This window comes from Cataglyphis hispanica, chromosome 1, assembly GCF_021464435.1.
Source record: "Cataglyphis hispanica isolate Lineage 1 chromosome 1, ULB_Chis1_1.0, whole genome shotgun sequence".
Classification (NCBI taxonomy): Eukaryota; Metazoa; Arthropoda; class Insecta; order Hymenoptera; family Formicidae; genus Cataglyphis; species Cataglyphis hispanica.
In genome coordinates, this window is record NC_065954.1 from 19,147,774 (window position 1) to 19,173,180 (window position 25,407).

Genomic DNA, 25,407 nt, shown 5'->3' on the forward strand with positions numbered 1-25,407 from the left:
AGACGAGCGTTCCGCGCAACATGCCCTTTCCCCTGTGAGCGCGGCCGCGGCCGTTCCTCTCGACTCGACCAGTCGATCGAGAGAGAGAGAGAGAGAGAAAGAGAGAGACATAGATTGCGTTTTGCGACCATCTTGTGATCATCTATCGAATACTCGTTCCCTCCTTCGGGCTTATGAGAATTCGAGATATTGCCGCTCTGTTCCGTCGTTCGCGCTTTTCTCCGTGCTCGTGTCGACTCTGAGAAAGAAAAAGAGAGAGAGAGAGAGAGAGAGAGAGAAAGAGGGAGAACAGCGAATAGTATCCCGTAGGGAAGAGACAGGACGTATCGTGGTGGCGAAAGTGATTCGAGATTAAAATAAAAAAGGAAAAGAAATGACATGGCGCGTGCCACACACATATATACATATGTCTATATATATATATATATATATACGCATACATACATACATATATATATACATACACACATAAACACACACACACACATACACTGCAATTTACTTTCGTGACGATACTCCGTGTACATAAATATGACATAACGCATAGAGCACTAGGAAATTATTTTAATATATAGATGAATATATACAATTATTTAAAGGAATTCAAAAAGTTGCTTCAATCTTTTTTAATATTTTAGTTTGAGATGTTTATATATAAAATTATTTTAATTTAATGATTACTCTTTAATAGTACTTTATATGTATACAAACAATTAATTACATATAAATATAATATATTTATTATTTAATTATATAATTATATAATATTTAATTATATAATGAAACAATTGTATATTTTATCTTTTTTTTTCTATTTGCATATGCATTGATAGCAATGAGAAGAGGCAGTATACTACAAATATATTAATATGATACAAATTTTTCATTATTGTAGAAATAATTAATAAATATAAAACTCCAGTGATTAATGATTTTGTTATCAATCATCTTACAAGTTCTTGACAGTTCTAATAATGAATGGCAAAATTTATTTCAGCATAGAACTCAGATACACATTTCTATATTAGTTGTGTCATGGATTGTAATTATTTTGACTTATATTTGTACATATTGAATGTATATATATTACATAACTACATATTATAATATAGATTTAAAAAAGATGAATGCAATAATTTTCATAATGTTGATAATAAAGAAAATATAATTGCATACAAACAAAACATATTTATTATTAACTCTAAATCTCTTCTGTGACAGAGTTTAGAGATCATATGTATAAGTAAATTTCTGATAAAGTTAATTTTTATAATGTATATATATATAATGGCTTTTATACATGTTAATATATATAAATATATATTGTATAATTTAAATCTTATTTATTCTTTTCTAAAATAACAGAAGAATAAATGTATTCCTTAATAGTCACCAAAAACAAGTAGACATGGCATACAAAAATTTTAAATTTCACGATGTTTACTTTAATATATGAATCAAGATTAAAGATAACTTTACATTAATTGTAAATACATGTAATGTAGACTCGAAAATGATAAATATTTTTGCATGACACATGTATGCAACATAATTATGATTTTCATGAAACTTATTTCCGGAAGATTACCCTCGAAAAAATTAATGAGAATCCTTCTATTCACATCATTTGAAGTGATTTTAATAGCTGTCTCTCGATTTTGCGATTAGCCTTTCGCGTCACTCTCTTTTTCCGAGATACGTATATCTCATCTACGCGACACAGTAGACACAATCTTCAAGATCGTTAATGAAAATATCATACGAGACACCAGATCACATTTATTCACTATCGAGAGAGACTTGTTCAGGGAGACGAGCCGCTGCTTCTCGCGTAAAATCATCTAAATCGGCTAAATCGTCGTATGTAATCGGCGCCATGATGAACGGCGCCACGGAAACGAGCGGTCCACTTCGGAGACTCTCGCGCAAGATTCCGTGACAGCAACGGCGGCGTACCTCCTGCCCCCGCTCGTCCAATGGCGCGCGTCTCACCAACTGTCACGTGATCCCGCTCGGCCAATGAACGACGCGATCTAGATTCACGTCCGTTGTCGCCGAGTCGGGCATATTCTGACAAGCGTAGAAAAAGTCGTCAACAGCGGCCGCCATTTTACGTTAGCCAACGTTAGCCGAGACTCGTGCGGTACGGTGGATCGCGTTTCCCGTGCGAATTTCTGTGGCGAGCGCGCGTTGGTCGCCCCAGTGCCGATACGCGCGTACGCGTTCGCGTCCTTGGATCGCGTATAAATGTACGGGGGCATAAACGTTGATCCCCGCTGATGATTCGCGCGCCCCGTGTGTGTCGCAGTGTGCCGAGGCGAGAGATAGAAGAGGAGGAAGAGGAGGAGAAGAAGAAGAAGATGGTGCCAGAGGGCCTCTCGGGAGCGACATCGTCGCCGTGAGCTAGCGCCGTGCGCGCAGCCAGTCGTTTGACGAGTCGTCTGCGGGGAGCACGTACACCGCGATTGTGTGTATTTTACGTATAGTAGTAGATACAGTGTCGGGAGAGAGAAATTAGCGCGGTGAGCTACCGCGGTAGTAGATCCCGCGCGATCGGATCGTTCGGCTTCGTGTCGCGATTCCGCGATTCGACTCGAATCGAATCGTGACGAGACGAGACGAGAGACAGTCGCGCGCTCATTCATTCTCTGGCGATCGGAGCGGCACTCGTCGAAATTTTCGTCGTGTCGTGTCGTCACCGTTCGTCGTGGTGGTTGTCGCCGTCGTCGCGGTCGCGGTCATCTTGCCGTCCCGCCAGCGACGCGGTACCGCAGCCGTCTCGTCATCTCGACATAGAGACAGAGACAGAGAGAGAGAGAGAGAGAGAGAGAGAGCGTGAGAGTGAGAAAGAGAGATAGAGAGTGAGCAGCAGCAGAGCAGAGGAGTAGCAGCAGCAGAAACAGAAGCAGACATTATTATTCGTATCGCCGTGTGTCGCGGTGTGTGTTCCCGCTTGCGTGCGTGCGTGCGTGCATGCGTGCGGATTCCGACCGCCGGGGTTCGACGTACCCCAACCCCTACGATGCCCAATGGTTGACCGTGCACCGCAGTGTGCTACACGGGGACGCTTCACGCGCCGCGGTTACCATTGTTATTGTTATGCTCGCGAATACGATTGCGGCTCGGTGAACTTGTTACGCGTCTTCATCGGCGGTAGGGAAGATACGACAGCGCTATTATTGACGACGATTACGAGTATAGAGTGCATAACGACAGCAACGGCGACAGCAACGACGGGGCCGACGAGGACGGCGATCTTCTAGTAAGAGAACGAACGAGGTAGCTCGCCGACGAGCGCCGACGTTTTTTTATCGCTTTATGCGCCGCCGCCGTTGCTGCTGATTGACAGAGATCGGAAAGAGCGAGTGCTTGGTGGAGAGGAAGAGGTTAGGTTTATTACGGAAGAAAGATAACAGGCCCGCGGAGGAGCCATGGCCGACCACCTGGTGGACGGCCCTCCGCCGAAGCGGCCGAAGCTCGATCCGTTCCAGGGGCCCTCGGATACCACGGGTAAGTCATTAATCAGAGAGTATAGGCATATATTTTCGACGTCGCGCGACTTCCTCCCCATCCTTCCCCCTCCTACTCTACATCCGAATCTTCTTTCCTTCTACTGGGAAACAATTCCCGTGACTAACCTCCACCAGGAAGCTCATCCGGGAAGCTTCTTCCTTCGCGTGCACGCACACACGGCGGAGAAAAAAAAAGGAACTTCCCTCCTCCCCTTTCCTCCCCTTCCGTCTCCCTGATGATCGTCTGATCGGTCGGTGTGCACTTTACGATTTTTCACGGCTGGCACGGGCGGCCTGGTCCCTCTTATGTTGCAGTAGCGGAACCATCGGTTCAATCCGCGGCTTTTTATCTATCATTGACGCGCCAGTCGCTACCTCTAAGCAAAATTATGATACGGCACGCGAGGTGTAGGTACGGCGAGCTGACGCCGAGCGTCTTCGCGCGCTTCGAGTCCTCGCGATCCTGCATCCGCCAAGAATGACCGGCGCGCGCGAATCGGGGGGGGGGAGGGGGTGCGCAAAAGTCGAAATTGAATTTTTCATCCGAGTACATGATCCTTTTCCGCGAGTATTCTCTTTTTAAGAGGACAGAATAATTTTCAATGTCTCACACGCGCGGATGGATACGAAAACTAAGATTTGACATTTCTTTTGTTTTTCTTTTTGACATTTGGCGTGACAGTTTATACACGGCGTGCCGAATTTTGTTCAGAGATTATTTCGACGTGCAAATATTAAATGTTCATATTTTAAGAATAAATGTTATTTCCTCCGTCTTACTGCACTTGTGATATCTTCTTCTCTTTTTGAATCGAGTGTAAAATATATATATATATATATATATATATATATATATATATATATATATATATATACAATTCTGTACATTTTTCTAGACGTATTTAGATATAAACATAGTTGTGATCCTGTAGAGAGTGCATGAGGATGCATGATATTTTAATGTTAAAGATTACATTTCGCTGGCATGAACAATGCGCTATAATAGATCTCTTTACTATATTTTTTTTTTTCTCTGAACACATTTTAATCATCTCTTAACAGTTTCCAAACTTCGAAAATAATGCACATAACGCTATATTATATTGACTATACATTTTATATTCAGATATAATATGTAAAGTATGAAAATTGCTTATTGCGTGGGTACTAAGTCGCAGAAACAAAATTGCGGAAACAGTTTGTTCCAGAGTTTTCACAAATTGTCAAAAGTCTCATCGGGTAAAAATAATCTGACCGCGTAAAAATAATCGATCGTTGATGATTATCGAAGACTGCTTCTCAAACTGTTTCTATCACTTAGATACCGTAATCCCATAAAAAAAAGAAGCCTAAACAGTTTTCTCCTTCATTCTAAATTAAACAAAAAACTGTGATATATACGTAGTGGGTATGGCGCCTTTAATGATGCACCATGCTTATACGAACTACGGGGGAGGTGGCAGTGGTAACATGCAACAAATACAGGGCCCACCGCAACAGCTACATCTACAACAGCATCAGCTGCAACAACACTGGAACAACCATGCCATCCAGAAAAAAAGTAAATATCATTATCAGATCAAAAAGCGAAAAATTAAAAAAAACATTAAATTTAGCATTGTGTAAAAATCCGTTTATCCGTCCAATCATCTCACATAGTGATACCATACATTTTCTCGTAAAGTTTACTCGTCTCAGTCTCTGGTTTTCAGTGAAATTGATACATCTTCCAGTTGCGGTACTTTGTCAGAGAGATGCGTGATAGTTTTGGCATATTGTCACTATGGTTCAATGTAACTTTAGTCTCTAATATTGTCTACATTTAGAGAAGAAAATTGAAAGAAATGGATGTCACGGTATAATTTATCTTTGAAAATATGGCAGAGCACATTAGAGCGACAATATGTGGATATATAACTTGTCTTACTTTGAACACGGACTGATTCACTTTACATAGCAATGGAGAAAAATTGGATTGGTGTTGTTAAAGGTACATAAGATTCAGATATAAGCCAGTTCCCCTCTTTTTCTAATGAACATCGTGAGACATTTATGTATAATGTGAATCAAACATAACATAACATAGACATGCGACACACACGCGCGGAGCTCGTGGACTCTTGCAGAAGAATTGCAAAGGTGAAACTAAAATTGCATATATCTATGTACACACTATACTCATAGCGTAAAAAGTTTACGATACAGGTAATAAAATAGTTGAATTGAGGGCGAAGGGGGAATTGAGACGTCTATATATCAAAATGCAATTTTGTTTACAGATATTAAAAAACAAAATAGAATGAAAAAACTGCGTGCACAAACACATTTCTTTTTCATGCAAGTCTCGAAATATTTTATTTTATTAATTTTAGGATGAGAAGAAAAATAGGCGCTCTGTTGTAATACATAGCGTCAAAAATATGATTCGCTTGAACAGATATTTTTTAGAGTGACTGATTTCTTCGCATGACTCTCTTCTATAAAGTTTGCCATCAGGTAGCTTCGCTGGTTGCTTGTTTAGTTTAGCACTAATTTATTGTGCCGAAAATTTTCATTCTGCTGTAGAATAAGGCTCCTTTACGTTATGCTCATGCAGTGTATGTCTCATGTCTTATTTTTCATGTTTGTTTATATCCATGTAAACAGTTTTCTGTATTTTTTGTTTTCTTTTAAATATAGGATTTCTCTGCATTTGTATTTTCCTACATTATATATATATATATATATATATATATATATATATATATATATATATATATATATATATATATACACCCTTTTTTTCTCCGTCAATGTATGGTCAGTCGTGAATAGATAAGTAAGTTTTTAAGAATTTATTTGCTAATAAATGTTATATATAATAAATGTTATATGAAAATCTTTGCAAAATGTTAATAGTATATTAGAAGTGTTCCTTGTATAATATATTATAGAAATTAAATGTTTTTTTTTTGCTATATATGTTTCTATATACATGCAGTAATATATGTACATGTATATAGAGATACAGTACACATGTCATGTATATAATGATGTGTACGTAATATATATATTTATAATATCAGAGATATATATTGATACTCTGCTAAAATTTTGATGCTAAAAGCTATGGTGACGGCGCTGAAATCTTACCTTTGTAAAATTACTAATGATTTCTTGGTATCTGCGGTACTTATATCATACTCATTATAATCACTTGAGTCTGCAAACTGATCATTTCAGGAAATCGTACATCCACAATATGTATTCTATTGTCAAGTTTTGGTTTCAAAATAGTTTATAAAAAAATTAATAGAATTGATTTTTTTTTTTAATATGCAACGATTAAAACCAAATTTAAAAAAAAAAGATATTAAAGTAATACTAAAATAAAAATAAAATACACAAGATAATAAAATATTATATTTTATTTTTGCATAAGCGTAACCAAGGATGTACTTTTCTAAATAGCCAGTATCTATTATCACAGTGGAAACATGATAGATAAAAATGCAATTTAAAATTTTTTTTCGTTTATTCTCAGATTACATTACAAACACAGAAATGTTTGATCTTGAAAATGATCTTCCTGATGACTTGCTATCGTCTACATCTTGGGGTTCCGCGACCGAAAGCACCAAGCCACCGGCAACCGGTCCTGGTCCAGGGCAGCAAAATGGTGCTCTCGACTCAGAACTCAGGCAACATGTACAGCAACAACAACAACTTTCTCATCATCTCATTCAACAGCAAGTATGTGTTGATTATTACATTTATATTATATTTAGATACTTAAGTTTCGTCCATCAATGGTGCATTATACTTTATAAACAATCGTTGAACAGGGCAACAAGAATCTGGTAGCGAATTCTTTGGTAATGGCTGCTGGTACGCTAGGCAATAAGAGTCCAAATATGCAATCGCCACCGAACGTTTCTGTCTCCAAGGGGATAGTCGATCCGCAAATGGTCGTGAGTCTCGGTAATTTGCCGAGTAGCATAGCCAGTTCATTGGCAAATAATCAAATGTCCATCGCAAATTCGATGGGTGGTTTGCAATCGTCCATGAGTATGGCCGGAAGTAACCCCGCAATGTCGATGCCGGGTGGCATGAATTCCGGATTAGTGATGACTAGTACTGCTAGCGGGAACAACAATATGGGAGGGATGGCCGGAGGAAGTTTGATAGTAACCAACAGTTTGAATAAACCTTTAAATACAGTATGTTGACTTGTATATATTAATGAATGTTGTGATAAAAGTTAAAAGCTAATAAAAAATATTGACTAATGAAGAACGATTTATTGAAGGTAACTATGATGGGCCCTAATACTCAAGCGATACATCATCCCAGCGGGCCTCATGGAGTCACGCCGATGCAAAACGGTCCCGGCATGATGAACACGAGGGCTGTGGCGATGCAGCAGCAGCAGCAAGCGCATATGGTCGGCCCAGCGAGAGGACAGAGTCCTCATCAGCAAGTGCATCAAGTTGGTATTGTTGGTTCCAATCAAGGCGGTCCTAGGATGCAAGCTCCTCCAAACATGACGAGTTTACCGAACATGGGACAAATAAGTGCATCGAGCCCATACGGTTATGGTATATATAATCTATCTTCTCTTGCTTTACGCATACGAAGAAATGAAATCGGTAAATAGAACTAGAAACAGAGAAAATAAAATGTATAATATGCAGGTTATGCAAATATTGATGGGCTCGGATCGAAAGTAACTGTATTCATAAATATCTTGTAGGTGTTGTCAAACCGCAACAAAAGGCCGTGGGTACAAACATGACCGCTATGCAAGCAGCAGCAGCAGCCGCCAACAGATTCACCGGAACGGCCGGCATCAGTGCTAATGTTGTAGGCGGTCAGGAGGGTGGAGCTGCAGCACAACAGGCACAACCACCCGCGCCGAGTCCTGCTCAACCTCAGTCGGGAGCGTCGACCGGAGGACAGCCAGGTCCGCAACAAGGTACTCAAGGCCAAATGACTGTACCAACTCAAGCGAGTAAGTTTATATTTTCTCATTGTTATTATAAATATTATTTCTAATAATATCGCTAAATAAACTTACTAATAATCTTATCTTTACCAAGATATCTGTCTGATATGTTTAGCGACTGCAAAATCGACACCCGATCCTGAAAAATGTAGATTGATTCAACAACAATTGGTACTACTTTTACATGCGCATAAATGTCAACGTCGCGAAAGTCTAGCGAATGGTGAGATGAGACAGTGTACCTTACCGGATTGTAAGACGATGAAAAACGTCTTGAATCATATGACGAGTTGTCAAGCTGGGAAAAATTGCACTGTGCCACATTGTAGTATGTCCAGGCAGATTATCAATCATTGGAAGCATTGCAATCGAAGTGATTGTCCAGTTTGTTTACCGATAAAACAAGCGAATAAAAACAGGTCTAATTCTGCGCAAGGTAATTTAGAATTTTTTTTTTTTTAATGAAGATGACATTTCTTGCGCGATAATTCTCTACTTATCTGTATTACATATTTTTTTATTAGCTCCTGCAATTCAACCAAATAATCAGCCAAATCCGAGTCCATCCGAGATGAGAAGGGCTTATGATGCTTTAGGAATTCAATGCCCGACAACAACACCGGGACTTCTACCCGGCCAAGGTGTTGGTAGAGGTGTTAGAATGCCAACGCCCGGAATGGCGGGTCCACCAGGTACATTGGGCAATGTTAGATTAGCAACACAACCTCAAACACAGAGTAAGTTGAACCATATTCTATTTAGAAAGTTTATCAATTGCTTACATTTTTTCAAGTGTAAAATATTCTATTAAATTTATATGTATATGAAGATATATATATTATTTTTTTTAGATTTTCTTTAAAAACATAAAATATGTATGATTTGTATAGATGTGAAAAGAAACGTGCCATGGGCGTCCATGTGTGTTTCAGCTGCGCCGGGACAGTCTGTAGTCGGTGCTGGGCAACAAGTGGTCGCTCCGAATGTATCTCTTCCTTTAAATTCCGATCCTAGTACGGTCGGGGTAGCCGGTAACCAGACAGTACCGACCACCGGACCCACTTCCGCTGCAGCGGCGGCCGCTGCCAATATACAGCAGTCCGTCAACATGCAAACATTATTCGGATTAAACGAGTCTGGACAACCCGGCGTAATAGGCGGGGAGAATAGATTAGCTAATTTGCAGCTTCCAGGTGGTCTTCAGTCAGGTCAAGTCACAGCGACACCAGTGCAAGGAACAAAGGAATGGCATATGTCTGTCACTCCAGATCTCAGGAATCATCTCGTTCATAAACTGTTAGTAAGAGATATACACAAGAAACTGTTAGTAAGAGATATACCCAAGAAATTGTTAGTAAGATTTAATATACAATACATATGTTTGTTTGAAATTTTTCTCCTAGTAACTAATAACATAATCGTTTGTTTAATTTCTCAGAGTCCAAGCAATATTTCCAACTCCTGATCCTCAAGCTATGCTCGACAAAAGAATGCACAATTTGGTTGCATACGCGAGAAAAGTTGAAGGCGATATGTATGAAATGGCCAATTCCCGGTCAGAGTATTACCATTTGCTGGCCGAAAAAATCTACAAAATTCAGAAAGAACTTGGTAAGTGACATGCCCAATGACTTTGAAATTTTTAAAAATCTTTTAATTAATTATTGAACACTATTTTCAAGTTTTTTATTATTCTTAAAATCATATTACTTTTTTTTTGTTAAATATTCTTTAAAATATTTATGTTCTGAATACGAGTTTGAATTTAGCGATTTAAAGACAAACGCGGATAGTATTGCGTCAGTTTCACAGAAAATAATTTTTCTATAAAACTGATTGCTGCGATTATTGATGTACGTTTTGTCACTTCTTGAATAAATAGACTTTTTTTTTCTTCTTTTTAAGTTCAAAACTTATATTATAAGAGCGATTTCTCGAATCAAATAGACGAGAAACGACAGAAGCGGAAGGAACAACAACTGCAAGCGCAACAACAGCAACAGCAACCGCAGGCAGCAGGTACATCCGCTCCTGGATTAAGGCCGTGCGCACCTCCAAATATGGGAACCGTTATACCAGGGACATCGAAACCTGTTGGAACAGTTCCACCTACTTTACGAAGTCACTCACCAAGTATGAGTCAGTTGGGAACGATACCTGCAATGGCCATCCAGCAGCACAATAGAATGCAATTTCCTCAGCAACAACAGCAGACCCAACAGCAGCAGCAACAAGCTCAGCAACAACAGCAGCAGCAGCAAGTACAAGCTCAACAACAGATACAGCAGCAGCAGCAGCAGCAGCAAGGCATCTTAGTCGGTCCTCCTGGTCCAAGTCCAAACGGACAATCTACATCTAATGCTAATATGGTGCCGAATCCCGGACTTAGTCCGTTTGGACCTCAAATGTCTCAAGCTAACCTCACAACCACCACTGCATCTAATAATGCAACGACTAGTCAATTTCCGACGTCTAACGGTACGGCTTCCGGTTTACCCAATAGTTCCCCTATTCAAAATCAGCATCAGTTCCCAGATCTAATGAAAGTCAGAGCTCTAGCGCAAGCCCAGGTTCAGGCGGCGCAACAGCAACAACAGCAGAATCAGCAGCAACAGTCACAACCAACAAGCACTTCGAATCAGGTTGGCAATTCGGCAACATCGATCCCACAAGCACCATCACCGTTCAGCATGCAACCGAGTGCGCAACAACAGCAATCAAATCAACAGTTCCCCACTCGACCATTATCGGCATCTACACCCAATGATAATGGTATCGCTACATCAACGCCGCAGACGATACCACCGCCTGCATCCAGCGGACCGAGTCCTACAGGTGGCGTGTCCGCAACGCCGACGGGTACGACGAACGGACCTCAATCGACTACTTCCACGCCAAATACACCGCTTGTACCGTCGCTAATGACACCGAATCAGACGGTCTCATCCGCGTCCAACCAGACACCACCCCATTCAGGCCCAACGCCATCTCCGGCCGGTCTCGCGAGTCTTGGCAAGGGTATGACCTCGCAAGAACGGGCTGCGTTGAATGCCCCGCGCAATACGTCCATGTCCTCACAGATGGCTGCTATTACGGCAGCTCTAGATCGTGACAATTCTCCCAGTCCACCGATGAACAACAACAAGGGAAAGTTGGATTCTATCAAGGAAGAGAATATGAAGATGGAAATCAAACAGGAGCCAGAGGAGCCGCAGAATCATAGAATGGACGGTGGCAAAAGTGTGAACAATGAGATTAACATCAAGACTGAGCCGAAGACCGAGCCGATGGAGGAGGGCTCGAATGAGGCGACTATAAAGGAGGAACCCACTATCAAGGAAGAGAGCATGACACCCATCTCCGGTCAGGATGCGACCACCTCTGACATTAAACCCATGGTGCCGGAACCGATTCAATCAAGCGGCACGTCCACCGATAAGAAGAAGTGTTTGTTCAAGCCTGACGAGTTACGCCAGGCTCTGATGCCGACGTTGGAGAAACTGTATCGACAAGATCCTGAATCTATACCGTTCCGACAACCCGTGGATCCTCAGGCGTTAGGTATACCGGATTATCCGACCATCGTAAAAAAACCGATGGATCTGTCGACGATTAAGAAAAAACTCGATACGGAAAAATACAGCGATCCGTGGGAATACGTCGATGATGTGTGGATGATGTTCGACAATGCCTGGCTCTACAATCGCAAGACTTCTCGAGTTTATAGATACTGTACTAAGGTAATGTTTCAGATAGTATCTCATATATAATTTCTCTATTTTTTTCTCTACATATTTATGTCTAATTCATAATTCTCGTTTTTGTTTTTTTCTTTATTAAATATAGCTCTCAGAAGTATTTGAGCAAGAGATAGATCCTGTGATGCAGGCTTTGGGATATTGCTGTGGCAGGAAATATACATTCAACCCACAGGTGCTCTGTTGTTATGGCAAGCAACTCTGTACAATACCTAGGGATGCGAAGTATTACTCGTATCAAAACAGGTTAGTATACATGTATCGAATCAATCTGTAGAATTCACTTAATTACATAACATAAAAGGTAAAATGTTATTTTAAAATGCTAATACTTGAAAACGTTAAATATGTTAAATGTTAATATTAAACATATTAAATATTAAAAATATTAAATGTTAATATTAAAAATATTAAAATATTAATATTTAAAATATTTTAATTTTAAAATAAAATTTAATATAATTACTAAAATTTAATAACATTATTTTATATATTACTAAAATTTGGTAATATTTTATTTAATTAATTCAGATACATTAAACGAGTGAGAAATATCTTAAATATTGCTTTTTTTTAAATTCGGAATATGAATTGCTTTTTTTTTAATACTGAATTTAAAATTTATGTGCACAATGAGGACACATTCATGATGTATTTCAAAATGTTTAGTGAATTAACAACTTAAGTTTTATCAAATAGTAATTTTATAGATCTGTTCAATTCCCATAGGGCATTTATGTTTAAAGAGCAGAATAATTTCTGCATAATCCGCGTATTCGTTTTGTATAGACATTTTTTATTAAAATGCCTTGTTACTGAATACGCTAGATTAAATTGGCAGGTTAATTAACCAGCTTTTGAAATACGTACAAAAGCAGGTCAGTCTCCTGACCTACACTTTCTTTTTTAATTAAAATTTATACAATTATTACTCACAAATCTTTTTATACTTACACGTAAAGTTTATACATGAATTGCGCATATATTTAAGGGATATGTATTCTATTGAGAGTCATAATTGTAGCAATAAAGCAAATTATAACGAAAATTACAATATCATAAAATTTTATTGATTTATGGGTACGTTTAGTTTTACATAGCCTTTCGGTATATGCGACTATAAATAAAAAAAAATGATATATAGTTTGAGATACGCATCTAACATTGGCACTGTTCTCTTCTTTGTATGTTATCTTCGCCCATGGGCTGCGCACGCGCACATATATTCTTGTTTGCCGCTTACTTCTTGTGTTGCCTGCGCCCTTGCTTCTTTCCGACTCTACTGCTGTGAAAAATGATACTTGGAAAACGCTAATTGAAAATAAAAAAAAAAAATAATACGAACAATCTTCCTATGATTCTTTGAAACAAAACTGAAATCGGAACTGTGAACCAATTGGCGATACCATTGCATGCATGTGTTATTGCGAAAAATCGAAAATATACATATAAACACTTGCCGAAATTGGATACACCGAATAAATTGGTCGTCGTTCATCGTTGTTCATGTGATAAAACGCACGCACGATGCCGATATAATAGCAGTTTAAAGGGAATTGGTCTTCTGTCCGACAGATACACCTTCTGTCAGAAATGTTTCAACGACATTCCTGGTGACACAGTGACGTTGGGAGATGATCCAACGCAACCTCAAACGTAAGTGTAAAGAAGAATGGATATAGTCTGTTAATGTATTATTATAGATTTTATATGGCATTTCTATTTTTCTTTTTCATAGTGCCATCAAGAAGGAACAATTCCAGGAGATGAAGAATGATCACTTAGAATTGGAACCTTTTGTAACCTGTACGGATTGCGGAAGAAGGGTACACCAAATCTGTGTACTCCATATGGAAACAATCTGGCCATTAGGGTAAATAACGATAATAAAAAATTTCAATTTTTTGAAGAAAAAAAATCGGAAAAATTAAGAATTTATAATTTTGCAATTCGATAAAATTAATATTTATCATTCGTATTAAGTCTAAAAAAGCTGTATGTTATATCGCACATTACTTAAAAAAGTTACTCTTTTCTTTTCACATAGATTTACCTGTGATAATTGCTTAAAGAAGAAGGGACAGAAACGCAAAGAAAATAAGTTCAATGCTAAACGATTGCCTGTAACCAAGCTCGGCACGTATATAGAGACGCGTGTGAATAATTTTCTAAAGAAGAAGGAAGCAGGTGCCGGTGAAGTTGCAATCAGAGTGGTTGCATCCAGCGATAAGGTGGTCGAGGTCAAGCCTGGTATGCGAAGTAGATTCGTCGAAAATGGCGACATGCCGGGCGAATTCCCTTATCGCGCGAAAGCGTTATTTGCATTCGAAGAAGTCGATGGCACAGACGTTTGTTTTTTCGGTATGCACGTGCAAGAATACGGGAGCGAATGCACACCACCGAATACAAGACGGGTTTATATCGCGTATCTAGATTCTGTCCACTTTTTCCGGCCTAGACAATTTCGTACGGCTGTGTATCATGAAATTCTTCTTGGATATCTCGATTACGCAAAGCAGCTTGGGTAAGTTAAAAAAAAAAAATTATATTAATTGTATATAATATGCAGTACTTTGTATCAGTATGATTATCCGATTATCTATAGATATTTCTTTAATAAATATGTTATATTTAAAAAAATGCGATGGATTTTTTTATAGTTACACTATGGCTCACATTTGGGCATGTCCACCTTCTGAAGGGGATGATTACATCTTTCACTGCCATCCTGCAGAACAGAAAATACCAAAGCCTAAAAGATTACAAGAGTGGTACAAGAAAATGTTGGACAAAGGAATGGTTGAGAGAATCGTACTCGACTATAAGGTCAGTTAAAAAATGCGTTTTATTTTTTAATATCTAGTCTCCAGTGTTTCCAATAAGTGTCGCAGTATCGTATTGGAGTCAAATGAGACTTAAATAAATGTCTGCTATTTAAGCTAGTGTTCTTGTTATTAAGAACAATGGACATAGGATTTGCAGACGACATTTTTTCTGTCAAATATTTTTTATTATTTACACGCATTTATTTTGAGAGAAAGATATACAAATATACAAACTTTCGTGTACAGGACATTCTGAAACAAGCCATGGAGGACAGACTTTCGTCCGCGGCGGATTTGCCATACTTTGAAGGTGACTTTTGGCCAAATGTGCTGGAAGAAAGTATTAAAGAATTAGATCAGGAAGAAGAAGAAAAGCGTAAACAGGCCGAAGCAGCTGAAGCGGCTGCAGCGGCAGCAAACGCGGTAAGTTGTGAGATAAATTTTTTTATTTATTAATATATAATAACTACTTTTCTCGTCTTATATATTTTCGTTTTATATATGTTGCTTTTTTTTTTAGATATTTTCACTGTCCGAAGACTCCGAAACTCCGGATGGTAAGAAGAAAGGTCAGAAAAAGGCGAAGAAATCCAATAAGTCCAAAGCGAATCAAAGAAAAAATAGCAAGAAATCGAATACTCCTCAGACCGGCAATGATCTTTCCGCAAAAATCTTTGCAACCATGGAAAAGCACAAGGAAGTATTCTTTGTAATAAGGTTGCATAGTGCTCAAAGTGCGGCTAGTTTAGCAGTAAGTTTGTTTCTATTATATTTTATGATTCAAAAATTTGTTACATGTGTTTATTAATCTTTTATTAAATACTCTTAGCCGATCCAAGATCCTGATCCCGTTATCAATTGCGATTTGATGGACGGTCGTGATGCGTTTTTGACGATGGCGAGAGAGAGGCATTACGAATTTTCATCGTTGAGAAGAGCGAAATTCAGTTCCATGTCTATGTTGTATGAATTGCATAATCAAGGCCAAGACAAGTTTGTTTATACTTGTAATAATTGCAAGAGTCATGTGGAGACCAGATACCATTGTACAGTTTGTGACGTACGTAGTCGATTATATATATCTTGGAAAAATATTCTTTTATACATACACTTTTTATTTAAACTTTTATATGATATTTTCTTATAACTTTATTTAATTACAGGATTTCGATTTATGTGTGAGTTGTAAAGATAAAGACGGTCATCCGCATCCCATGGATAGACTTGGCTTTGATTTGGATGACGGATCATCGTCAGCTGATGCTAAACAAACAAATCCACAAGTAATTTACGAGTTTATTTTATAAATATTCATATAATTCTACAATATATGTCACTATTACAATTAATCTGTTATTTTCATACATTTCCTCTTTTTCATAATTTAGGAAGCCCGGAAATTATCAATACAGAGGTGCATTCAATCATTGGTGCACGCCTGCCAATGTAGAGATGCTAATTGCCGTTTGCCGAGTTGTTGTAAGATGAAGCGAGTAGTAATGCACACAAAGAATTGCAAGAGAAAGACGAACGGCGGTTGTCCAATTTGCAAGCAATTGATTGCGCTGTGTTGTTATCATGCGAAACACTGCCAAGAGACCAAATGTCTTGTTCCATTCTGCTCCAACATTAAACACAAGATAAAGCAGCAGCAACTGCAACAACGATTACAACAAGCGCAACTACTCAGGTCAGTAGAAACTTTATATATTACGAGTTTAATGCGACATTAAGATATTTTTGCTAATTTATAATTTGGATATCGTATTAAAAAATTGTTGATGATAAACTCAGTAAATAATACTAAATAAAATGGAAATGATAATTATTAATTATATATTTATATTTATCAAGCTTTTATTTATTGAAAATTTTCACATTAAAATCGCATAAAAAACTTTTATTTATGCAGGAGACGAATGGCTGCGATGAATACGAGACCAAGCGGACCTGTAGCAATGCAGACCGGTCAGCAAACTTCAAATGTTGCGATGGGGACCGGAGTCGCGATGAAGCCCGGCGTCAGCACGAATTTACCATCGCCACATCAGCCGGGTATTGGCCTGAAACCTGGCACGCAAACGCCTCCTGCTCATGTGCTACAAGTAGTTAAGCAGGTGCAAGAGGAGGCTGCAAGACAACAAGCACCGCATGTCAGTTATGGCAAAGTGACACCGGGTGGTGGTGTTGGCGTAGGTGTTGGCGTTGGCGTCGGCGTTGGCGGTCAAACGAGCGGCGTAATGCCACCACCGCAGATGCAACGACCGCTACCAGTTCAGATGCCGAATCCCGGCACGCATCTCATTCCGATGGATCAATGGACAGCAAGGTATATATTAAAAAGCAATAAACTTAAAGTGTTTATAATGATTAATAATGAAAAAAATCAAATAATGGAAAAAGAAAAGTTAATTAGAACCTGGATGCGCTATTTAAAGTATAAAAACCATGTTATATTTCTTTAAATGGGCATTAATAATATTTTATAAAATATCAAATGTTTCGGTCTATTTCGAGTTCTTTTCAATAATGACAAGATAAAAAATAAAAAAAATAAAAATGCAAAATCATTGTGAGGCGAAGCAATCAGTGGTAAATATTATAAGATAAGAATGTAACACAACAAAATAATGTAATAAATGTATCACAATGCGCTTACAATAATGTCAGATGGATCGCAAATGACAACAATTAAAATTCTTGCAGTAATTAAACCTTATACAAATTTGACTCTTCTTTCTAATGAACTGACAAGTCATTACCAAACAAAAAGAATCGCCAACATAAATATATATTGGTCGTTCAAATTGTCTGTTGGTAAAAGCTGTATGAGTAACAAAAGCGGAGGATTGAGATGCGAGCGTAAAATACCACGTAATAGAGAATACGGGAGTAATGAAAATTAATAAATAGATATGCAATCGAATAATTATTATTTTTGTTACTAATAAATTTATTGGTCATTATTGGAATTGATTAATAGGTTCTGTTAAACGAAGAATGCATCTTTTAACTTTTGTGCGTGTTCTCTTCTTAGCAGGTACCAATCGAATACGGTAATGCAACAAAATCCTAACTTGGCGCGACAGCAAACGCCGCAACAACTGATGCAACAGCAACAGCCACATCAAGCTCAACCAGGAATGGCAATGAGTGGACAAATCCCGCGGCAACCAGGTGTGATTGGTGGGCAGGTTGGTCCGCAGGCGAGTAATATGCAGAAGCATGCTTTGCAACAGTTGATGCAGACCCTCAGAAGTCCGCAAACTCCCGAGCAACAGAACCAAATACTTCAAATACTCAAAAGCCACCCGCCGTTGATGGCTGCCTTTATCAAGCAACGGGTAACTTTATTTCTTTAAACAAAAGAAATAAATAAGTATTTTTATATTATTATATGCGTATATTTGATCTACTCTTATATAATCTTCTTAATAAGAGGGCGATTGTTCATCAGCAACAACCTGGACAACATGGCGGAGGAGTCGGCGGCCCATTGGCTCCTAATCAACCTCAACAACAACCTGGTTTGCAGCATATGATGTCTCAACAGCAACAGCCGCAACAACAGCAGCAGCAGCAGCAGCAACCGCAGCAGCAACAGCAGCAAGGACGCTTGCAGATTCAGGCAATGCTGTCGCAGCAGGCACAACAACAACAGCCGGTGCAACAAGCACAATGGTATAAGCAGCAGATGCTAGTGATGCAGCAGAGACAACAGGTGGCCCAGCAGCAGCAGCAGCAGCAACAGCAGCAGCAGCAGCAGCAGCAGCAGCAACAACAACAACAACAACAACAACAGCAACAACAACAACAACAACAGTCGTTTACTCAACCACCAGCGCCGCCGTACGGTCAGCAGCGACCCATACGGCCGTCGCTTCTTGGTAATCACACGATCCCTCGTAATTACTTAGAGAACGGGGAGGCTCCATTACGCAACGTCATTTTTCGACACCAACACTTGCCCAACTTCCCAGGTTATGGCGGTTTCAACGAACAAGGCTACGGTCAGCCGGGTCTGAAACCCACTCCGCCGCCTGTGCCCTCGCCGCAAGGCGTCATGGGGCCGCCGGGGATCTCCGTGCAGCAACAACTGATGCAATCAGTCCGTTCGCCACCGCCTATCCGTTCTCCACAGCCCAACCCTTCGCCACGACCTGTTCCCTCTCCTCGTAATCAGCCAGTACCGTCGCCGCGATCGGGCCCCGTGCCGTCGCCGCACCACCATCCACCCCACGGCACGCCTACGCATTCGCCGGCACATGAACTCGGTGGCGGTCCTAGTGAGATGATGCTCTCGCAGTTAAGCGGTGGCCCCGGTGCACCTACCGGCCATCCCGCCGCTATGCCTCATCACCCCTCGCCTGCGCCGGCGCCCACGAATGGTGGCGCGGACGCTAATGAGGTGACGCCGATGACGCCGCAGGACCAACTCTCCAAATTCGTCGAGGGGTTGTAGTGACTGTTACGGACGATCACATCGGTCGATTATGTAAGTGATTTCCTTAACTCTTCGCCGGCGGATGCCGGGTCAATTCTGATTTATATCTTAATACTATTTTATAAAGTTTACGTGATGATTGAAGCAAATATTTCATGTGTACAGAATAACACAATGTAATTATCATTTATTTTTATTGTATAATTAAAATGTTTTGTGTTTTAATCATCATACATAAATAATAGCATTTTTCTAAAAAAAAAAAATAATTTAAAAATTAAATATATTGAAATTTTTATTCTGAAATATATGCACTGAAGAACTTTATTATGGGTCAAAATTGATCCAAGATCCGTCGTGCGGTTGTTAGAGGATAAAAAGAAGATGATGGCGGCGGCGTTCGGACGGCTGCGATCGTCTACATCGCTTGATTTATAAATAATACGAAACATGTAGGACATGATCAGATCGCTAGATAATTAATTCTGATACTGTTTCGTGCGCATAAGATAGAGACTGAAAGAGATAGTTTGACGTATATTGCGTCGAATTTTCGTTGAGCGATTGAGTTGGGCTTGACATCCTCATGACCGGAGATGGCGAGTTCCGATTTTGCAACCCTTGACCCCTCATGCGAGATGCTCGGGTCGCGCGCGCAAATATCTTCTCTTTCGATCTCCCACGAATCTTTTTTCGAGAGAAAAGAGAAACAACGCGATGTTGGTGCTTTTCAATGTTATTCGGCCTGGCTCAGATAGACTCAAAATTGTTTTCGTCCTTGGTCAAGAAAGGAAAAGATAGAAAAATTGGTAAAGCGATGAGGAAAAATGAAAGACTAAAGCGAAACTATCGAGAGACTATTATTACGTATTTTCCCCTCGTACCATCCGGAGCCCCTTCGATACTACCACTCTTCCTCGCTGCTGCTCACGCAGGATGAGTGAAATCGTACAAATATATACATATATATATGTATATATATATATGTTGTGTATATTTAACGTTAATTAATAATTAATAGTTCAAATACTATTAGATCGTAATTAGTACGGTATAATTGTATGCAATTATTCTATACTAGCACGTATGTAAGTAATATATTCGTTTAAGGAGAGAAAATTTGTTATTAAGGTGATATCTCCATTTAAGCGCCGCCGAAAAGGTTGTATCTTAGCGCCGTGAAATTTTATGAAAAATAGCGCGAGAAATTTCACATTTTCTCAAATGCTGACTAAATCGTTAGTCGTATTAAATGACGACGATTCTCTGGACAGAATGCCTGATCATCAGTCGTTACTCCTGTTGAGAGAATGACGAATAATGACGAATAAATATGATGCAACCAAAAAATAGAAATTCACCACAGGCTGCTAGTGTGCGCGGGAGGATTTATATAAAAATGTGTTAATTTTGATGAAGAAAAGAAGAATAAAGTCTTTTTCCAATTGAGGGTCCATAAGCATGTGTACAGTTCAATCAAAATGTAACTATGAAAATGCGTATTCGATACCGGGCCCTCAAACGAGAAAACCTTGTAAATATTAGGTTATTATTATGATAACGACGATTATTAATTTACCTGCCGAGTATCGATTAATTATTATTATTATTATTATAATTATAATATATTATTATTATTATTATTATTATTATTATTATTATTATTATTATTATTAATATGTTAGTCTATTGACTATGATCAATTCATACATAGATATATTGTAATATTTGCATAGAATGAGAGAGGAATTCACACGCGTTATTACTACACACGGGTTGGCAAATGACCCGCGTACAAAACACACCGAATCACATTACATAACTATGCCAGTGTTGTATCATAGCAAAGCTCTAAGTGTAAGCTCCTCCCTCCTCTCTCAGATCCCTCGCATCCCCTCCCCCTTTCCATCTCTTTCTTTACCACTCCTATTTAAAATGACCTAATAATAACGTGGAATGTGCGTGAAACATGTCGTGTTTCAAAAGATCCGTGATATCGGATATTTTTGAAGTACATACTTTGTATAATGTAGCTATTGTGTAAAATTAAGTCAACTGATGATTAAAGAAAAAACAATCGAAAGCAAGGAAAGATTAGTGCACACACATACGCAAATATATATACACCGGCATAAAGCTGACAAAAAACGAAATTTTATAGCGATCGTGAGAACGATTGTGTTTTCAATTTTTGAGATGCAATCTCGCAGTATAATTATGAATGAAAGAAACGTCAATCGATACTGTAATCTAGTTCCACCGAAAATGCACAAAAAGCGCGATACACATATATACACAGAGACATACACACACACATCCGCGCGCGCGCGCGCGCGCACGTCATTACACACATGTACGTTTGAAATTGTACATCGATGCGTTACGAATTCTCGTTTGAACTCTCAGCAGCTTTTTGATCGTGTTTCTTTTTTAATTTAATTTTCATGGATTAACGAAACGAAAATAGAAAAAAGAGAACGCGATCGAACTCGGTGAAACTCGATTAAGGTCAGCGGTCGACCTCGATTGGGTGTATCAAATTTTTTCACGTATTGTTACAGGCAATCGAATCTTTTAAAATTTATTGAAATTTACTTGATGTTGCCCATCCGTCTTGCCGCATTTGGTGAACGTCCATATCTCGCAGTTTGCAACGCATACTACGATACGATTTGAACTTGCGTTTCCGAGTACCGAGAAGTCTTGACGAAGCGGTAAATATTCGATACCGGAACACACATTCCTTCTCTTAGATTACGCTTCACAGAGGGGAAAAAAGCGCGTAACGTTCCGAATGAAGCATTATTATATGTTTTATATATCTGTTTTTACAAAACTAAAAAAAAAGGGAAGTTTTCTTCCTTTCTCCTTTATGAATCGGACTCGCTTGTTGTTATTTACTGGCTCGAGCTGCTAAGATATCTCGGGGAATCAAACGAGATCGTGAGCGCATTGTGTGTACACGGTTTTTCTCTATTCCTTTCCTTCTTTTTTTTTTTTTTATTGAACAATAACGAGAAATTAGCGAGGATTGCTAGCAAAAGGAACGGTAATCGAGTGTAGATTTAAATAAATGATTTTACTATATATAGCAAAGAAAAGAATGTGAAGTAATCGTGTAAACGACAAAACCCAAAAAGTATTTGGCTTAGTATGGCTGTGTTTTTAGGGCAATGTTGTAAATCTGAAAATGGTGTGTATACCTTTGTGGTAATTAAACCTTTAAGAGAGAATATGGATGTTTGAATGCTGCGCGTACCAACGCGTACAGATTGATATCGAAAAATAAATCCTATATACCAATCGTCTTGCAATAAAAAGAAAAAAGAAAAAAAAATAACAAGAAAGAGGAAGAAATCGAACGAGTAAAGTTTTTCTTCTCGGGGACGACTTTCGTAGCCGATACATTGTTGACCGTCCTTACTCTTTCCGGAAGTGAGCAAGGGCGGGCAAGAAGAGAGATTGCGAAAGTTGTTCTTTTGCGACACGCGGTCGATCATCGACAATACCAACCAATGGTGCTTGCAACCAGACGGCATTGTAGAGATTCTCTCTTCCTCTCTCTGGCTGCTTGAATGTACTGAAATGCAAAAAGAGCGAGAGGGGATAAAAAAAAAAGAGTGCGCGTTGGTGCGCGAAGCATTCGCAGCGAGATTTACTATTGTAAGCGAGAGAGCGAGCGAGCGAGAGAAAGAGGTGAATGATATATATATATATATATGCATAAACATATGTATTATAATTTTTTTTTTCTTTTTTATATTTATCGAACATATTCGAGAGAAGATTATGGGCCCGCGGTCTGTATACATATACGCGCAAAGCGCGCGCGTCGATGATAACATTATGAATTAATTAATTAATTAATTAATTATCCGATTTATAGACGATAAAACTACAGACAAAGCTATTGGAATATAATAATTATTATTACAATATTATTATTGAAATACCGAATATATATAGAGTACTACTTTTTATTATGACTTTTCGTAAATAGTGAATTAATTATCTAATTAAAGATTAATGAGATGCATAATGTAACGTTTCTCCCCCGCCCCTTCCGCCCATCAAGAGAAATACCTCGAGCGAAAGAGAGGGAGGGCTCTCTCCTTCTTTCTTCCTCGCGTCGTGTTGCATTCTCGTCCTCTCTGATAGTGCAGTCGTGATAAGAATTGCACAATGACATGATGATGATGATGATGATGATGCGTGCGTTCCTTTCTTTTGCTCGACGAAATTTTGGCCGTTTCCGCGGTCGAGTGACTCGAGATCGTGTTATATGATTGATGAGAAATATCTTTACCTCCAGACGAGAAAAAAAAACCGCAGAGTGACTTAGGAAGAAAACTTTTAGTTACACACACACACACATATATATATATATATAAATATATCTCGCCGTCGTTCTTTTTTTTTTACCTATCGTTTTTAGCGTTAAAAGTAATAATATAATATGTCGCCACACGACGACGTTCACCGCCCGTCAGGTTCCGAAACTTTTGCTACCGTCGTTTTTATAATTTTAGAAAAAAACAAAACAAAAAAAACGCAAAACGGATATCTTTTTTATGTAATATTTGCAACATAGATAAGTAATGTATGTTAATCGTGAATATAACGAGTATTGTTACATGATTATTAAAAGAAAGAGTTTCGAAAATACATTCCATTTTTTATTTTTCCGCCGGCTTGTAGATTATATTAATGCGAAAAGCGGGGAAGGGCCGGGAGGGGGGAGTGGGGAGGGGGAGGTAGAAAGGATTCTTTTCTTTTATAACACCCGTCGCCGTTGTTTTTACGTTCGTTAGCACTTTATATTGAAACCTTAAGATACGATTTTGTGCAATTTTCTCTCTCTTCTGTAATTGCATTCAACTAAAGTTTTTCTGTACTCTATGCATCAATAACAAACGCAGTCTGATTTATATTGTCACACCATTGTCGAGATCACCTGTCATATCTATAGCCTCGGATATTTTATTTCTCTCGCGGCAACTAAATTCATATTTGAATGAAAATCATCATAAATGTGACGTTGTTTTTAATAGAGTGTCCTGGGAAAAAAAGTCCTTGTACATATATAAATCATATATGGTCATGATTATATATGAAATATGTCCACATTTTCTTTCTGGGGATATATCGTTAGGAAAATATAAAAAACACATTAAAAAAAATTAATAAAATTATTGCAAAATTACTGGGAAAATGGCTATTATATCGTTAAATTTGTTTGGTCATATTCAGATATATTATCTTCCCTAATGGGCTTTAATTAAAGATAGAAAAAAATTAAAGATAGAGACAAAATGATCTGTAACGTCTGTAACAAAGGAATTATACAAATTTCCACTCGATTTCCGTAGACTGGATAGCTTTCGGTACTCGCGCGCATTTTAGTTCCTATCGTGTTCCTTCTTTAATTATGCTTCGATTTAATCAAGGTTCCACGAACTTTCCCACCTTGCGGGCATTTTTCTCGAAACGCTCTTTCCACTGCCTCGTATGTACGAAAGTTCCATTCTTTGCGGTAAATGCGAGAAAAATGGGACTAAAGTTCGCGGCGAGTAAGTATCGCCAAATCGTTTTTTTATCGTGCGTGAACCGCCTTTTTTTCCGTAGCTTTTCACACATAGTTTATAAGGTTTTATAACACGCGCGTCTCGCACTCTCTAAGCGTGTAACTTATAATATAACGTAAGCGAGACAGAGGAAGATACCGTGACGTAAGGGTTATACATATATGTGTATATATTTATACATAAATGCATTACCATTAACGCAACGTGAAAGAATCTGAAGAAATAAAATTTATGTATCATTATTCGAGAACACTGCATGTGTTGTACCTGTGCGTTTTCAGACACCTTTTTCACGAAAT

At 38.7% G+C, this 25,407-nt stretch overlaps 1 protein-coding gene across 12 annotated transcripts; it reads left to right on the top strand.

Annotated features, from left to right (window-relative positions):
- Positions 1-1,299: 1,299 nt before the first annotated feature.
- LOC126851899 (histone lysine acetyltransferase CREBBP) lies at positions 1,300-24,188 on the top strand. 12 transcript variants are annotated; one of them, XM_050596269.1, is made up of 25 exons: positions 1,301-3,510; positions 4,918-5,073; positions 7,036-7,244; positions 7,337-7,711; positions 7,801-8,140; positions 8,245-8,502; positions 8,612-8,932; positions 9,021-9,233; positions 9,387-9,846; positions 9,935-10,107; positions 10,444-12,236; positions 12,343-12,500; positions 13,797-13,910; positions 13,993-14,127; positions 14,302-14,778; positions 14,915-15,080; positions 15,326-15,502; positions 15,600-15,830; positions 15,909-16,139; positions 16,243-16,362; positions 16,468-16,769; positions 16,992-17,408; positions 18,117-18,423; positions 18,519-18,966; positions 19,060-24,188. In XM_050596269.1, the coding sequence occupies exons 1-25, from the start codon at positions 3,432-3,434 to the stop codon at positions 19,539-19,541; spliced, it is 8,142 nt and encodes a 2,713-aa protein (XP_050452226.1). In that variant the 5' UTR covers positions 1,301-3,431; the 3' UTR covers positions 19,542-24,188. The 12 variants fall into 12 exon arrangements, with proteins under 12 accessions (XP_050452195.1, XP_050452226.1, XP_050452192.1 ...); XM_050596295.1 differs by having other exon boundaries at positions 1,302-3,510; positions 9,429-9,846; XM_050596238.1 differs by having other exon boundaries at positions 1,300-3,510; positions 18,120-18,423; positions 18,519-24,188.
- Positions 24,189-25,407: the final 1,219 nt, after the last annotated feature.

Bases quoted from the DNA above. Each gene is read 5' to 3' on its own strand.
- LOC126851899 (XM_050596235.1), top strand. From the start codon at position 3,432: ATGGCCGACCACCTGGTGGACGGCCCTCCGCCGAAGCGGCCGAAGCTC. The intron at 12,237-12,342 runs GTAATGTTTCAG...TATTAAATATAG, and splicing joins TTTATAGATACTGTACTAAG to CTCTCAGAAGTATTTGAGCA. The intron at 16,770-16,991 runs GTCAGTAGAAAC...TTATTTATGCAG, and splicing joins CAACAAGCGCAACTACTCAG to GAGACGAATGGCTGCGATGA.